At 58.9% G+C, this 16,666-nt stretch overlaps 2 protein-coding genes across 4 annotated transcripts; both read left to right on the top strand.

Annotated features, from left to right (window-relative positions):
• Positions 1-4,741: 4,741 nt before the first annotated feature.
• On the top strand, positions 4,742-6,701 carry LOC115638656 (S-antigen protein-like). 3 transcript variants are annotated; one of them, XM_030540519.1, is made up of 2 exons: positions 4,742-6,134; positions 6,171-6,701. In XM_030540519.1, the coding sequence occupies exons 1-2, from the start codon at positions 5,127-5,129 to the stop codon at positions 6,528-6,530; spliced, it is 1,368 nt and encodes a 455-aa protein (XP_030396379.1). In that variant the 5' UTR covers positions 4,742-5,126; the 3' UTR covers positions 6,531-6,701. The 3 variants fall into 3 exon arrangements, with proteins under 3 accessions (XP_030396379.1, XP_030396378.1, XP_030396380.1); XM_030540518.1 differs by having other exon boundaries at positions 4,742-6,212; positions 6,249-6,701; XM_030540520.1 differs by having other exon boundaries at positions 5,106-5,114; positions 5,218-6,701.
• A 388-nt stretch (positions 6,702-7,089) lies between these two features.
• Positions 7,090-15,899, top strand: DOHH (deoxyhypusine hydroxylase). Its single transcript, XM_030540582.1, has 5 exons — positions 7,090-7,166; positions 8,815-9,178; positions 9,858-9,934; positions 12,411-12,648; positions 14,227-15,899. Exons 2-5 carry the CDS (start codon positions 8,905-8,907, stop codon positions 14,541-14,543), a joined length of 906 nt encoding a protein of 301 aa, XP_030396442.1. The 5' UTR covers positions 7,090-7,166; positions 8,815-8,904; the 3' UTR covers positions 14,544-15,899.
• The last annotated feature ends 767 nt before the right edge of the window (positions 15,900-16,666 follow it).

Here is a 16,666-nt window from a genome sequence, read left to right as displayed (position 1 = left end):
TTAATGGCTCCCAATCCTGCTGGAAAGGTATTATAAGTGGGGTTCCGCAGGGGTCTGTTTTGGGACCGGCTCTGTTCAATATCTTCATCAATGACTTAGATGTTGGCATAGAAAGTACACTTATTAAGTTTGCAGATGATACCAAATTGGGAGGGATTGCAACTGCTCTGGAGTACAGGGTCATAATTCAAAATGATCTGGACAAATTGGAGAAATGGTCTGAGGTAAACAGGATGAAGTTTAACAAAGACAAATGCAAAGTGCTCCACTTAGGAAGGAACGATCAGTTTCACACATGCAGAAAGGGAAGAGACTGTCTAGGAAGGAGTACGGCAGAAAGGGATCTAGGGGCTATAGTGGACCGCAGGCTAAATATGAGTCAACAGTGTGATGCTGTTCCAAAAAAAGCAAACGTGATTCTGGGATGCATTAAAAAGTGTGTTGTGAGCAAGACACGAGAAGTCATTCTTCCGCTCTACTCTGCGCTGGTTAGGCCTCAACTGGAGTGTGTCCAGTTCTGGGCACCGCATTTCAAGAAAGATGTGGAGAAACTGGAGAGGGTCCAGAGAAGAGCAGCAAGAATGATTAAAGGTCTAGAGAACATGACCTGTGAAGGAAGGCTGAAAGAACTGGGTTTGTTTAGTTTGGAAAAGAGAAGACTGAGAGGGGACATGACAGCAGATTTAAGGTATCTAAAAGGGTGTCATAAGGAGGAGGGAGAAAACTTGTTCATCTTAGCCTCTAAGGCCATGTCTACATCTAAAATTTTGCAGCGCTGGTTGTTACAGCTGTATTAGTACAGCTGTATAGGGCCAGCGCTGCAGAGTGGCCACACTTACAGCAACCAGCGCTGCAAGTGGTGTTAGATGTGGCCACACTGCAGCGCTGTTGGGCGGCTTCAAGGGGGGTTCCGGGACGAGAGAGCAAACCGGGAAAGGAAACCAGCTTCGCCGCGGTTTGCTCTCTCGGTCCCGGAGCCACCCAGCAAACCGCAGGGAAGGAGACCTGCTTGCTCGGGGTTCCGGGACCGAGAGAGCAAACCGGGAACGCCGCGGTTTGCTCTCTCGGTCCCGGAGCCAGCCAGCAAACCGCAGGGAAGGAGACCTGCTTGCTCGGGGTTCCGGGACCGAGAGAGCAAACCGGGAACGCCGCGGTTTGCTCTCTCGGTCCCGGAGCCAGCCAGCAAACCGCAGGGAAGGAGACCTGCTTGCTCGGGGTTCCGGGACCGAGAGAGCAAACCGGGAACGCCGCGGTTTGCTCTCTCGGTCCCGGAGCCACCCAGCAAACCGCAGGGAAGGAGACCTGCTTGCTCGGGGTTCCGGGACCGAGAGAGCAAACCGCGGCGAAGCTGGTTTCCTTTCCCGGTTTGCTCTCTCGGTCCCGGAACCCCGAGCAAGCAGGTCTCCTTCCCTGCGGTTTGCTGGGTGGCTCCGGGACCGAGAGAGCAAACCGCGGCGTTCCCGGTTTGCTCTCTCGGTCCCGGAACCCCGAGCAAGCAGGTCTCCTTCCCTGCGGTTTGCTGGGTGGCTCTGGGAACGCGAGAGCAAACCGCGGCGAAGCTGGTCTCCTTTCCCGGTTTGCTCTCTCGGTCCCGGAACCCCGAGCAAGCAGGTCTCCTTCCCTGCGGTTTGCTGGGTGGCTCCGGGACCGAGAGAGCAAACCGGGAAAGGAAACCAGCTTGATTACCAGAGGCTTCCTCCTTCCACGGAGGTCAAGAAAAGCGCTGGTAACTGTCTACATTGGATTACCAGCGCTGGATCACCAGCGCTGGATCCTCTACACCCGAGACAAAACGGGAGTACGGCCAGCGCTGCAAACAGGGAGTTGCAGCGCTGGTGGTGCCCTGCAGATGTGTACACCTTCAAAGTTGCAGCGCTGTAACTCCCTCACCAGCGCTGCAACTTTCTGATGTAGACAAGCCCTAAGGATAGAACAAGAAGCAGTGGGCTTAAACTGCAGCAAGGGAGGTTTAGGTTGGACATTAGGAAAAAGTTCCTAACTGTCAGGGTGGTTAAACACTGGAATAAATTGCCTAGGGAGGTTGTGGAATCTCCATCTCTGCAGATATTTAAGAGTAGGTTAGAGAAATGTCTATCCAGGATGGTCTAGACAGTATTTGGTCCTGCCACGAGTGCAGGGGACTGGACTCGATGACCTCTTGAGGTCCCTTCCAGTCCTAGAGTCTATGAATCATCTAGTCTGATGTCTTGCACATTGCAGGCCACAGAACCTCACCTGCCCGCTCCTGAAATAGGCCCCTAACCTCTGGCTGAGTTACTGAAGTGCATGCTATTAGAGTGGCAGGTGATGTGGTTAGCAAAGTCTGGCCCTTGCATTACGTAGAGTGGAAAAATCCAGGAGTCTGACTGGTTCTTTGAGTCAAAGAAGCCTTGACTGGATGCCTCTCTGGAAGAGATGCTTTAGCTTAATACACGTTATTGGGTTCAGTGTAGGGGTAACGGAGAATTCCATGGCCTGTGACATAGAGGCGGCCCGATGAGCTAATGGTCCCTTTGGGCCTTTAACTCTATGAATCTCTGGACTGTACAGTTCGGGGAAACTCCAGCACCCCCTCCGCACTTTACTTCCTTCCCCAGGCTCCTGGCTCTCGCACAGCAGCCATGGTTCAGCAGTTTTCACCCTCCACCTAAGCCTGCCAGCCCTGCGTCAACAGCTGAGAGGACTTCTCTTAGGGCTGGGTGAATGGCTCCCTAACGTCTCCCCAAGGCCCTGCCGGTCACACGAGTGCTTTAGATACACGGTGTGACGGGTTCCTCCTGGGGTGCCACCTGGAACTGGGGTACCTTGAGCCCTCTGACCCACCAGCCTGGGCTCCCTCTCACACTGTACCGCTATGACAAGCTGCAAAGCCCTCCAGCCTGCACTTTCACCAGCATTCACACAGGTAGGGACACACCCAGCTGCAGTTACACACACGCTCTCTAACCACCAGCTCGGGACCCTAGAGCAGTACTGTCCTGCCCTGGTCAAACCTGGCTAGTGTATGGGTTTGATACCCGATCTGCCTCTCCCTCAGTGTGAAGAGAACAAGGCACACTTGTGGTAATTAAGCTGAGATTTTCCCCAAGCACTCCAGTCAAAGCTCACCGGTTTGGATTAAAACAGAAACAAATTTAACTACAAAAGATCGATTTAAAGTGACTATAAGGGATAACAAACAGAGCAAAGCAGATTACCCAGCAGATAAACAAAAAATGCAAACGAAGCTTAATATACTGGATAGATTGGATATGAATTAGTAGATTCTCACCCTAAGAGATGATACAAGCAGGTTGCTGATTCTTAAGGAGCAAGCTGCACTTTACAGCTTGCAATCCCCAGGTATCTCATTCATAGGCTAGAAATCCCATTAGCCTGGGTCCAGCACTTCCCCCAGTTCAGTCTTTGTGCCTCAGGTGTTTCCAGGAGTCTTCTTGTGTGGGGAATGAAGAAGCCCAGGTGATGTCACTCTCAGCCTTATATAGCTTTTGCATATGGCGGGAACCTTTCGTTCCAAAGCTTGGTGAAAAAATACTGACATCCCAAGATGGAGTCCAGCATTATGTGGTCTGGTCACATGTCCTTGTAGAGTCATAGCAGCCATCACTCATAGGCTGTAACATTCTCAGGAAGACTCACCAGGTGGGAGATAAGCTTGTGAAAGGTAACAAGAAGGGTTTCGACAGGTATGTTAGCAACAAGAAGAAGGTCAGGGAATGCGTGGGACCCTTACTGAATGGCCCTTACTGAATGGGGGAGGCAACCTAGTGACAGAGGATGTGGAAAAAGCTGAAGAACTCAGTTTTTTTGCCTCAGTCTAAAGGGACAAGATCAGCTCCCAGACATCTTCATTAATGATCTGGATGAGGGGATGGCTTATGCCCTCAGCAAGTCCGCGGATGACACTAAGCTGGGGAAAGAGGTAGATACACTGGAGGGTAGGGATTGGGTCCAGAGTGACCTAGACAAATTGGAGGATTGGGTCAAAAGAAACCTGATGAGGTTCAGCAAGGACAAGTGCAGAGTCCTGCACTTAGGACGGAAGAATCCCATTGTAGCGGGGCAGTAACCCCACTCCTGTGAAAGGGTTATATGCAGCCCTTGGAGAGGGCTGGGGCTGAAAGCTGAGAAGAAAAGACTGATTGGGAAGGTGGCCATAGGTGAGGCCATGCCCAATTAGAAGACAGCTGGCCCTACAAAAGGGCTGTGAGCCAGGAGCTGGGTCAGTCTCTCTCTAGCCGTGGAAAGAGGAGGACCTGGCTGCCAGGAAGCTGAGGCAGAGCAGTGCTGGGGAAAGGCATGAGGAGCTGGGGAGCTCCAGCCTGGCAACTCCCCAGGCTGAGGCCTTGGTGAAGGCCCAAAGCAGGTACTGGGGTTGCAGAGGTGCTGCCCAGGGTTAGTCAGAGGTAGCAGGTCCAAATGCCCCCTTGCCAGTGATGAGTGGTGTACAGACAGAGTGACAGAGAAGTCCTGCCCCGCAGAGCTCACAGGCTACTTCTTAATGGTTATTTGTTTGTAATAAAACTGTTTCCGTTGGGATTACAGATGAAAAATCAGGACATATTTCTGTTGACCATAGGTTTGGCCAACAGTTTAGACGTGCCAAGGGCAAAGAAATCACCCAGATGAGCTCAGAGCTACCAGCTCCCACAATATCACTGTGAGGGTCGGACTATTTTAAGTTTCTCATGCATCCGACGAAGTGGGTATTCACCCACGAAAGCTCATGCTCCAAAACGTCTGTTAGTCTATAAGGTGCCACAAGATTCTTTGCTGCTTTTAAGTTTCTCATGATCCCCTGATTTTCTCAGTCAAACGCCATGAATTATGCATTTAGTTCCCTTTACTTTCAGCAGGCCCAGAGCCACAGCCTGCCCTCAGTTAAGATGGCTGCCATTTCCCTGTTCCAATTGCAGGGAACTTCCATCATTTCCAATGGGACTGAAGCCAGGCTGCTCTTAGGGAGGATGGTCATCCTCTGCCCTCCATGGTTAGGGAGCTGGGCAGGAAAATGTAGAGAGGAAAGGGGGCAGTGACAGGAGATTGCTGAAGGTGGGAGGGAATGTGAGGGTGCAGTGGGATATGGAGGTGCAGAGGAACACAAACATACAGGGGTGTAGGGAAATATGGGGGTACAGGGACAAACATACAGGGGTGCAGGGGGGACACAAACATACAGGGGTGCAGGGGGATATGAGGGTACAGGGACACAAACAGGTGCAGGGGGGTATGGCGGTACAGGGACACAAACATACAGGGGTGCAGGGGGATATGGCGGTACAGGGACACAAACAGGTGCAGGGGGATATGGCGGTACAGGAACACAAACATACAGGGGTGCAGGGGGATATGAGGGTACAGGAACACAAACATACAGGGGTGCAAGGGGATATGGCGGTACAGGGACACAAACATACAGGGGTGCAGGGGGATATGAGGGTACAGGGACACAAACAGGTGCAGGGGGATATGGCGGTACAGGAACACAAACATACAGGGGTGCAGGGGGTATGGCGGTACAGGGACACAAACATACAGGGGTGCAGGGGGATATGGGGGTGCAGGGGGGTATGGCGGTACAGGGACACAAACATACAGGGGTGCAGGGGGATATGGCGGTGCAGGAACACAAACATACAGGGGTGCAGGGGGATATGAGGGTACAGGGACACAAACAGGTGCAGGGGGATATGGCGGTACAGGAACACAAACATACAGGGGTGCAGGGGGATATGGCGGTACAGGGACACAAACATACAGGGGTGCTGGGGGATATGGGGGTGCAGGGGGGTATGGCGGTACAGGGACACAAACATACAGGGGTGCAGGGGGATATGAGGGTACAGGGACACAAACAGGTGCAGGGGGATATGGCGGTACAGGAACACAAACATACAGGGGTTCAGGGGGATATGAGGGTACAGGGACACAAACAGGTGCAGGGGGATATGGCAGTACAGGGACACAAACATACAGGGGTGCAGGGGGATATGAGGGTACAGGGACACAAACAGGTGCAGGGGGATATGGCAGTACAGGGACACAAACATACAGGGGTGCAGGGGGATATGAGGGTACAGGGACACAAACAGGTGCAGGGGGATATGGCGGTACAGGAACACAAACATACAGGGGTTCAGGGGGATATGAGGGTACAGGGACACAAACAGGTGCAGGGGGATATGGCGGTACAGGAACACAAACATACAGGGGTGCGGGGGGATATGGCGGTACAGGGACACAAACAGGTGCAGGGGGGTATGGCGGTACAGGGACACAAACATACAGGGGTGCAGGGGGGTATGGGGGTGCAGGGGGGTATGGCGGTACAGGGACACAAACATACAGGGGTGCAGGGGGATATGAAGGTGCAGAGAGGGAGACTGGGGTGCAGGAGCGGGCTAAGGGAGGGGTTGGGGAGGGATGGAGTGACAGCTCCCCCCATGATAAGAGCAGCTGGCAGGGAGACCCACGTTTTCCACGTGCGTTTAAAGCTGAATTCCCTCCTTCGGCGTTGCCAGCTCCAGTGACTTGCCCGGGATATTGGGGGCTGCTCGGACACTCCCAGCTCCCGGAGTCCCGGGATCAGCGCTCCCCAGCCCGCAGCCGGCCGAGCCCAGGTGATGCCCCCAGGGCCTGCCCCAGGGAGTGGGGAGCCCAGCTGCTCTGTGCCCCCGGGCGGGGGGAGCTGGTGTCCCGGGGTCAGGGCCGCCTCCTGCCCGGCGCGCTGCTGGGAAGTACCGGCTCCCCCCGCACGTGTCGGGAGTGGTACGATCCTCGGAGTGGGGGCGGGGCAGTGAAGCGAGGGCTGCGCCCGTCTCCCCCGCACGAGTCGGGAGTGGTACGATCCGCGGGGCGCTGGCGAGGCAGTGGAGCGATGGCTGCGTCCGGCTCCCCCCGCACGAGTCGGGAGTGGTACGATCTGCGGGGCGGGGCAGTGGAGCGATGGCTGCGCCCGGCTCCCCCCGCACGAGTCGAGAGTGGTACGATCCGCGGGGCGGGGCAGTGTAGTGATGGCTGCGCCCGTCTCCCCCCCGCACGAGTCGGGAGTGGTACGATCCGCGGGGTGGGGGCGGGGCAGAGGCTCCCCCCGCACGAGTCGGGAGTGGTACGATCCGCGGGGCGGGGCCGGGTAGTGGAGCGATGGCTGCGCCCGGAGCCGGCGGGTGAGTGCGGGGCCCGGCTCCTCCCCAGAGGTGGCTGCATGGCGGGGCGGGGAGCCCGTCGGCGCGTTTAGCTCCGGCCGGAGGGGGCTGGCGCGGTCCCCGGACCGGACCGCGGGGCAGCGCTAGCGTCCGGTTTTGGGAGCCGGGAGCGGCAGGGCCAGGCTGAGCGTCCCCGGGCTTCAGCCCCGCAACCAGGTCTCCTGCCCCCCGTCCCCCCCAGCTCCGTTTGACCCGCTCGATCGCCAGCGAACTCCAGGAGCGTCCCACGTGTGCGGACCCGCCACGCGTGGGGCCCGAGCTAGAGCTGGTCCCTGGCCCTGCTGGGAACACGGGGGGCGGGGGGGCCGTAAAACAGGTTCCTGCCTGGGCCCAGCATGTGGCCCCATCCCCCGGGGGTGCGATGCTGGCCGGGAGCTCTCCCACTTACAGCTGTCAGCCCTTGGGCCCTTCCCCTCTGGGGAGTTGTCCCCTTCCCGGGCTGGGACGGGGGAGAGACGCAGGGGCTGTTTGCTGACTAGGAGCTAGTGAACATATGGGGGGGGGGCTTTCATTGGGCTCCTGCCGCTAACCGAACCCCAACGCAGGCCACTGTGGCAGCCCAGCCTGCAGCTTGGCTTCCCCACCATCTAGGGACTGAGCCAGTGACCACGGGGTAATCGCATCCGCCCCCTGCCTGGGCTGCGAGGGGCTCAGCTCTGTGTGCCGGGGAGGGTGCCAGGCTGCCCGCTTGTAAAGCGCTTTGAGATGCTTGGCTGAAAGGTGCCTAGAGGGAAGGCGTCATTCCCAGATCCAGAGAGCATCTTTCCTCTCCAGGACCTTCCCACGTGGGCCCTCTGCCTGGGCACAGGCCTGCACTAATGGCTATGTGTGCGCTTCCCTTTTCAGTCGTGTTTCACACACTCGCTAGCAGGATTGTAAATTCGAGTGTGGACACTTCAGGGCCAGGGTATCTAAAGGGCTCCACAGGCTGGGGGCCTACATGGGAGCTGAAATTCAGGCTCTAGAGATGGACAGGGAGCTCTAGAATAACTGGCCCTGACTTCTTTGGAAATTCTGGCTCCCTATCCCCAGCAGAGGCCAGGTTTTTAAAAAATGTGTTGTTGGTAGGGAAGACAAGGCTTAAGTGTCCGTGTAATCCTGAGCCCTTGTGGTTGTGGCTGGATCAGTGCTGAGCCATGCCTGTTGCTCTGCCTGGGTATGAAAAAAATCTCTCTTATCTGAGCTATGTAATAAGTTCCCCTTCTGATTTCCCTGCCAGCCTCCCCATGACACCAAACCGTGAATCTCACCTGCGGAGATGAGGACAACAGCTACTGTGTATTTATACTTGCTGTGGGTCTACACCTTTGCTTTCTGCCTTAGCTCCCAGACTAACACCTGCTCTTAGGTGTCTCCCAACATCCTAGGCCTACTCTTGAATTTGGGGTTGGGCTTTAACACATGTTAACCAACGTGATTGTAAATTGCAGAGAGGATGCTACAGAAAGTCCCCCGGACACAAACTAGGGTTAAACATGACTAGCAACAAGTCGTTGTGTCCTGTCCGCACCGGAATTTTCAATCCTGTTAGTGAATGTGTTAAAACATGACCGTGGAGTTTGCTCTACCCCGGACTGTCGGAGACCTGACCGCTCTTTCTCATGCCCAGGTTCTTGCAGTGCCTGGTTTGTGGGAGCTGCTGGCTGTAGAGTGAGAGAAGCGGAAGCTGAAGAACCGTGGCTCTCCCCACCCAGGCGCCATGGTGACTGAGGAGGAAGTGGAGGCCATTGGCCGTACGCTGGTGGACACGATGCAGCCCCTGAAGGCTCGTTTCCGAGCCCTCTTCACCCTGCGCAATGTGGGCGGCTGTGCTGCCATCGACTGGATCAGCCGGGCGTTTGGGGATGAGTCTGCCCTGCTGAAACACGAGCTGGCATACTGCCTGGGGCAGATGCAGGATGAGCGTGCCATCCCCTGCCTGGTCCGGGTACTGCAGGACACCAGCCAGGAGCCCATGGTGCGCCATGAAGCAGGTACGAGAGTTCAGTGCTTGAGCGGGAGTCTGCCCTGGTCCCAGTGGCACAGAGGCCCTTGCCAGTCCAGCCTGAGCCAGGGGCTGATGTAGCCGGGCAGGGCAGGGATGGATGGAATTGTGGCTTGTTCCTGGGCGGCAGGAACATGTGCCAACCTTTTCCTGGTGTGTCTTATTTCCAGCTCTGTGCTGGCTGGCACCTCAGGAGGCAGAGCCAGTCTCCACTCCACGTTGCTGGCTCCCCCCGTGCAGTGGCTGGCGATGTGAGGAGCAATGTGGCTCATACCTCCCCTCTACAGCCCCCCCAGTGGAGCTCCTGGGATGCTGGAGCAGACCCCGTGTGGTGCTGCGTGTACAGTGAATCTGAGCTCTGGGGGTCGATGCTAAACTCATTGGGGCGTGATGTTGCAGACATCTCCTCAACGCTAGGCTGAAGCTGCTTCCCATCCCTGCAAAATGCCAGCTTGTCCCTGCCCTCTGCCCCGGTGCCACATGCTGCGTTTCCCTCGCACTTTTCGTAGCTCGGCTCTCGCTCTTTAGAAGCGCCGCAGCCAGGCGTGTGGCAGGGCTGTGTCCCCGCTGGCCCCAGGGAAGGGGCAAGGCCACATTAAAGGTGATGGAAGCAGTATGGGAGCTTCCAGCTTGTTCACTGGCACCGGTGCCTTCGGTCTGTGTTCCAGGGGAAGCTTTGGGAGCAATTGGGAAGCCCCAGGTGCTGGATGTTCTGAGACGTTATTCGGAAGACCCGGTGATCGAGGTAAAGCTTTCCCTGCGTTCCCCTGTCAAGGGCAGCCTGTCACGGACTCACAGTTCGTGCCCACTCGTGGTCCTGTGCAGTCCGTGGGGGGTGCCCCTTTCAGTGAGAGAGCCCTTCTCGGGGGTCCGCTCTCTCTCGGGGTCAGGCCCCTCCATCTCCTAGAGCCGCATCTCTCTGAGCCTTAGCACGTCTGTCTCTGCCATGGGCCCACTCAGGGAGTCCACTCGTTCTGGACCTCTGGGACCTCCACCCCCAAAGGGGTTGATGCAACCCTGTTCTCTAGACCGGAGCAACTCTCAGCCAGTGTAAAACAGGAGGGTTTATTGAGAGTTGAACGCAGCACAGGAAACTCTCAGGGCCTCAGGCCTGGCCTCCCTCAGCCCAGCACATCCCAGTCTCCTTGCAGGCTGGTGGGCTCTGCCTGCTCCCCCTCTCCAGCCCAGAGCCCCCCTGCTTCCCAGCTGGGTCTCCAGCCCCGGCCCCAAGCCCCCTCTGTCCATTTTCTTCTCTCCAGGTAAACAGGGTCGTAAACAGGAAGGCCTGGGTCTCCTCTCCTCTCAGCCCTTCTCTGGCCCCCTCTGGCTGGTCAGGTCACCGGGGTCCTCTCTTCGCAACTCACTGTCCTCCCACTGGCCAGAACCGGCTGTGACTCCTGAGCTGGGTCTCCGGGTCACCAATCGCTGGGGTCTCCATCTTCCAGGCCATCAGCTGGGGTCCCAAGTTCCCTTTCCGGTCCTCTGTACTAACAAACTCCCTCTCCCTTCACCTTGTTAAACCAGTAACACCCGGGGACACAGAGTCCCTCTCCCTCTGCATGCAACTGTCACGGAGTCACCAGGCGATGCTCTGGAACAGCTCCCCACCAAGCCAGTCAGGACTTTGGGGAGCCTCCTCTCCCTTGGAGCAGACTTGTTCACGGCAAGAAGCTCACACGTCTTCACCTCCTGGGTCTCTCCTTGGAGCATTCAGCATCCTCTGCCCCTCCATGCGCTTCCCACAGCGAGCCCGCCTCAGTGGGATCCTGGGGAAGCCACAGGGTCCTGCACCCCCACTTTGCAGTCAGACGTGACTCTCAGCCAGCCAGTAACACAGAGGTTTATTCGATGACAGGAACAGGGTCTAACACAGAGCTTGTAGGTACAGCGAACCGGACCCCTCGGCTGGGTCCATTCTGGGGCAGTGAGCCAGACCCCCCCCACGTCTGCACTTCACTCCTCGTCCCCAGCCAGCTCCAGACTAACAACCCCCTCCAGCCCCTCCTCTCTGCTCAGCTCCTTTCCCGGGCCAGGAGGTCACCTGATCCCTTTGTCTCCAACACCTTCAGCTGGCACCTTTGCAGAGAAGGGGCCCAGGCCATCAGTTGCTAGGAGACAGAGTGCCAGGCATTTAGGTGCACTGGCCCTTTGCTCTTCAGCAATCACATGCCCTTATCCCACCACCTAGATACTTAAGAACTGCATAGGGGACACTGAGGCACCAACACAATATTCAGAGGAAACATCATTCCCAGTTCGTCACAGCAACCCACTGGAAAACAGAAAAACCAAGAAATCCCTCCACTTCGTCACACAGCCATCAGCACTGATCATACAACCCGGCAGCCTGGGCCAGTGGGCAGAGCTCCGCACCGGGACTGCAGAGATCTGGGCTCTATTCCCAGCCCTGCCACTCACCCGCTGAGTGACCTTGGGTAAATCCCTTCCCTGCTCCTTGCCTCAGTTTCCCCTCTCATGTTGGTCTGGTGAGACTGAGCCCTTCCGGGCAGAGACTCTTCCTATTTGTCTGGTCAGCTCCTGGCCCAGTGGAACCTGACCTCTGCTGGGTCCTGCAGGTTCTGTTGTAACCCTGGCACTTATGCAGGGACCCCCAGATGTCAGTGAGTAGGGCAGTTGTTGGGGATATTATGCTGATGGGCAGACACACCTCTTGTCTGTGAGTTTTTTCTCATGCAGATAACAGCCCTAGTCCTGCTGGCAGTGCCACTTTTCCCCATGCTGCCGCGTTGGAGGGAGTCAGTCTGTGTAACCCCATTTGATACTTGGTACGTCTGCTGCCATTAGGATTCCTACTGACCAGGAACTGAACTGGTCCCAGTAAGGGGTTTATTTGTACCCCAGGAGGCCCAGTCACCCTGCACAGAAAGTTCCCTGCCCTTGTAAACATCACTGGGCGGCTGGACCCCGTGGAAGTGGAATATCAGAGCTGCATGTCTGACTATTGGCCGGTCCATTGGTCCTTTCAGGTGAGGCATGACAGAGCTGGGTACGAGCCCTGTTGTGCCAATGGGGAAACTGAATCGCAGAGGTGGATGTGACTTGGTGGTGGTGTCGCAGTGGATCGGTGGCAGAGCTGGGACTGGAGCCAGGAGTTGTGACTCCCAGTCCCATGCTCTGACCACTAGACGCTGCTGTCTGGCTGGTGGGACTCTGCTCTTCCCAAGGGATCCCAGTGAAGGTGTCTCTGTCCCGTTCTGTAGGTAGCCGAGACCTGCCAGCTGGCAGTCAAGAGGCTCGAATGGCTGCAGAAGAACAAGGAAGCACCTGGCGCCAGCCCCTACCTGTCTGTGGACCCGGCTCCCCCTGACGAGGAGAAGGACGTTGCCAAGCTGCGGGAGACCCTGCTGGATGAGTCACGCCCGCTGTTCGATCGGTACCGTGCCATGTTTGCCCTGAGGAACGTGGGGGGCGAGGCCGCGGCCCTGGCGCTGGCTGATGGTGAGACAACCCCCGATCGCAGATGCTGTGACGTCTCCTCACCCTGGCCCAAGCTGAGTCCAGAGATCCCCAGTGAGGGGCCCCACTGCTGTGCTGTCCCTGGGACCCATCCCTGCCTGAGCAGCTGGGCTCCTTGGCTGGATTGTATCCCTGTTATTCCCATCGCCCTCCACCAGGGGTCACCCTAGGGCCTGCCTCACCTACGCGAGCAGGGTCTCAGCAGCAGCACCCGCCCCAGCCTGGGCCAGGGATGGGACGAGCAGAAGTGGCTCCCTGTGGCCCCCCATGTTATGTAATCCACTTACCCCCGGGACTTGGCTCCACCGGAGCCTTTGCCACGTGCATGCCCCATCCTGTGCCTGCTGGGTCCCACAGCGTGTCCCCCCACACACACTCCTCCAGGAACCCTCCGGGGTGTCATGTCCGAGTTCAGGATCCTCCATGGCAGCGGACTGGCCCTGTGCCGCTGGAATCCAGAGACGCAGGGTGGGGGGTGGGCAGACAGCACAGCCTCCATGCTGCTGCCCTCAGCAGGGCCAAACCCCCTCCCCATCACCAGGAATCGCCACCAAACTGTGGAATCTCCGCTCCTTGAAAGGGGACCAGCTGCTCATGCTCTGCCCCCTCCCTGGGGCAGGCCAGAACAGGGGCTTCCAGTGTGTGTGTGTGTGTGTGTGTGTGTGGGATCCCGTGCCCTTCCTGTGTTGGGGCGGTCCTTACTGAGAACCACTGCTCTAGGGGGAGGCTCCCTCCCACCCCCCCAGCTGAGCCTGGAGCCCCCTGGACCAGCCCCTGTCCCAGAGTGGGAGGGGGAAGTTCTCTGAGCTGGCCAGTTCAGAGCATTTCCATCTGCGCTCTCTGGGCATCCTGCTGCCCCCACCAGAGGGGGCTGGTCACCCCAGTCCGGCTGCGGGCGAGCAACGGCTCCGGTGCTGTGGGTGGTTCTGTGGATCCAGCCCCTTGGGAGAGACCGACCCGCAAAGCCTGAGAATCCCATGGGACCAGGCCTGTTCTGGCCCCCAGGCAGGTCTGACCCGGTTAGAGATGAGCAGGACTGTGGGGGCCCTTCTGGAGCAAAATCCAGCCCCACTGAAAAGTCCGTCAGGGCTCACTGTCTCTTTCCCTGCGCCCATGGGGTCCTCTGCCTTCCTGCTGGATGGATGCTGCTGAGCGCAGAGGACCCAGGCTTGTGTCGGGCAGACAGCTACGGATCAGGGCAAGTGCCTCCTCCCACCCCAGCCCTGGTGCCTTAGCCCTGCCTGGAAGGACCGTTACGGGGCCACTGAGTCTGCGTAGCCGACAGGGCGTCTGATGGGTCGAGTGCAGGTGGACCCTGGCTGACCCCACTCATTCCCCCAGGCTGCAGCCAAGGGGCCAGGCTGCACCTGCTGCTATTCCCCCCGAGTGGCTGAGCCCCCAGCAACTCGCTCCCAGCTGACCCAAGAGCAGTCACAGCAGAGCAATGCAGGGTCCTTCCCTTCAGATGTGTGGGAAGGGTGGGGCCCAACATCCCAGAGTACTTTGGGTCACTTCCTTGCTCTGCCTGCACCAACCCTTCTCTCCCCCTGCTCTCCCCAGGCCTGGTGTGCGGCAGCGCCCTCTTCCGCCACGAGATTGGCTTCGTCCTAGGCCAGATGCAGCACGAGGCCTGCGTGCCCCAGCTGACGGCGGCACTGGAGAGGGTGGCGGAGAACCCCATGGTGCGGCACGAGTGTGCGGAGGCGCTGGGCTCCATCGCCAAGGCGTCCTGCCTGGAGACGCTGCGGGCCTTCGCCCAGGATGGGGAGCGGGTGGTGAGGGAGAGCTGCGAGGTGGCCCTGGACATGTACGACTACGCCAACGGGCCCGAATTCCAGTATGCCGACGGGCTGAGTAAGCTGCAGGCCTCGGGCTGAGCAGGGAGCCTGCCTCAGCCTCTGCGGGGAGCTGGGTGGCTGCCGGAGGAGCCAGGCCTGATTCACCCCTGCTCTGCACCACTGCTTGCACCAGGGCAGAGTGGGTGGGAAGCCAGATCTGCATAGTCCTGTGCGCTCTGTGTCCCATGGGGGTGGCAGCAAGCCTCTAGCGTTAGCTTGTTTCTCTGAGTCCCTGGGATGGGCCAGCACCCTAGATCCAGCCCCTGCGGGGTTGGGGGTCAGGCTCCGTGCTGGGGTCCCAGGGCAGAGGTTTCAAACAGCTGCTCTGCTGACTGGCTGAACTGCTGGATCCTGACCCAGCAGCTCTCTGTGGGGGAGCCTGCCCGGGATCCAGGGTCTGAGCCCGTCGGGAGAGCAGGGCTTCTCTCTCAAGTCACGGGCTGCGGGTGGGCACGAGGTTCTGTCACTTAGCTGCTCGGGCTGTGCCCACAGAGGCTCCCTTCTCCACGTCTGTGCTCAAGCTTCACTGCTGCTGCGGGGCCTAATGCGTTGGGCAAAGCCCTGCGCTGTGCCACTGGCAGGCGTTTCAGGAGATGATGTGCAGCTCAACGCGGCCAGGTGGCACTTCATGTGGCGGGGGCTGCAGCAGCCCGGCGGAGCCTGCACCTAACGCCAGGAACAAATACCAGCCAAAGCCTCTGCCCGTTCACCTACAGCACCGTTGGCAGAGCCTCTGTCCCAGGGGTGCGGCTCAGACACAGCTGAAGAGTCCCTGGGTTTTCAACCTGCCCATGGGTCTTTGCAGGCCTGGCTTTGTACTCCCAGTGGCGTGTGCTGTCTAGGGGTGGCTGCTGTGCAGTGAGGCTGGGTGCCCGCTTGGAAAATCTGCCCTTCGATTTCCCTCTTGCCTGGGCAATGGCAGAGAGGGAAGCCGCATTGCCCCAGAGCTCCCCTCCAGTGCCAGCCAGGGAGCAGACCTCCTAGGGCAGCACAGACCCCGGCCACAGCTGCCTTCTCTGAGCACTGGCCAGTGGGCAGACGAGTGGGGGGCGGGGTCTCTGGCACTGCTATGGGGTCTTCCTCGGAGTGGGTCACAGCTAGCCTGTAGCAGTGGGGGCACGTAGGAGGGCAGGGGTGTAGGGGCTAGAGGTGGGAGATTTGTAGCCATGTGCCAGCGAGTTCCCAAACAGGGATGTGATCTGCTGGGCTGGAGTAGGGGGAGCCCCCTTGGAGGGGACAGGGCACAATGCCCGAGGCAGAGCTGCGCTAGTCTCGCCATGTGGATGGGGCCGTCTTGCAGCAGACGGAGCCTGTGGGGGGCCAGTCGGGTACAGCTGTTCACTTGTACTGGGGCTGAGAAGGGCTTGCGGGGAATAAATGAAATCGTGGAAGGTCTGGCCTTGACCTGCCTCTTTTCAGCACTGGACCAGGGGTGCCTCTGCCTCCGCTGGGCCTTCGCCCCTGCCTAGCAGTCCTGTGGCCAGGGTCCCGCTGTTGTCCCCCTCCTCCCCCCCAGGCCTTATCCCCCAGCCAGCAGCCCGGCGGCCTGATTCCTGCTGTCTCCCCACCTGGGCCTTAGCCCCCTGCTAGCAGCCCCGTGGCCGTGTTCCCCGTCTCCCCGCTGGGCCTGAGCCCCCGGCCAGCAGCCTTGTGGCCAGGTTCCCACTGTCTCCCCCATTGGGCCTGAGCCCCCGGCCAGCAGCCCCGTGTCCAGGTTCCCACTGTCTCCCCCGTTGGGCCTGAGCCCCCTGCCAGCAGCCCCGTGTCCAGGTTCCCGATCTCTCCCTGTTGGGCCTGAGCTCCCAGCCAGCAGGCCCGCAGCCGGGTTCCCGCTGTCTCCCCACCCTGGGCCTTAGCCCCAGGCCAGCAGCCCAGGGGCCGGATTCCTGCTTTCCCCCCCACTGGGTCTGAGCCAGCAGCCCGGTTCCTGGTCTCTCCCCGTTGGGCCTGAGCCCCCAGCCAGCAGCCTCGTGTCCAGGTTCCCGCTGTCTCCCCTGTTGAGCCTGAGCCCCTGGCCAGCAGCCCCATGGCCGGAGTTCATGAAGCCGTCTCACTCCCGGCACAAAGGGCCCTGTGCCTCTTGGAAGAAAGCAGGTGTGAGTGCTGCTCTGGTGTGTGTGGGGGCGGGGGGGGGCTGACCCTGGGGGCATGAGCCGTGCCAG

Source organism: Gopherus evgoodei, chromosome 22 (genome assembly GCF_007399415.2).
Source record: "Gopherus evgoodei ecotype Sinaloan lineage chromosome 22, rGopEvg1_v1.p, whole genome shotgun sequence".
Classification (NCBI taxonomy): domain Eukaryota; kingdom Metazoa; phylum Chordata; order Testudines; family Testudinidae; genus Gopherus; species Gopherus evgoodei.
The sequence above is the reverse complement of the archived record's forward strand: the minus strand, read 5'-3'. Positions and strand labels throughout refer to the sequence as shown.

Coding starts and splice junctions, on each gene's coding strand:
- DOHH (XM_030540582.1), top strand. CDS start 8,905: ATGGTGACTGAGGAGGAAGTGGAGGCCATTGGCCGTACGCTGGTGGAC. Junction 9,179..9,857: donor CATGGTGCGCCATGAAGCAG/GTACGAGAGTTC, acceptor TCTGTGTTCCAG/GGGAAGCTTTGGGAGCAATT. Junction 12,649..14,226: donor GGCCCTGGCGCTGGCTGATG/GTGAGACAACCC, acceptor TGCTCTCCCCAG/GCCTGGTGTGCGGCAGCGCC.
- LOC115638656 (XM_030540519.1), top strand. CDS start 5,127: ATGGGGGTACAGGGACAAACATACAGGGGTGCAGGGGGGACACAAACA. Junction 6,135..6,170: donor AGGAACACAAACATACAGGG/GTTCAGGGGGAT, acceptor GGACACAAACAG/GTGCAGGGGGATATGGCGGT.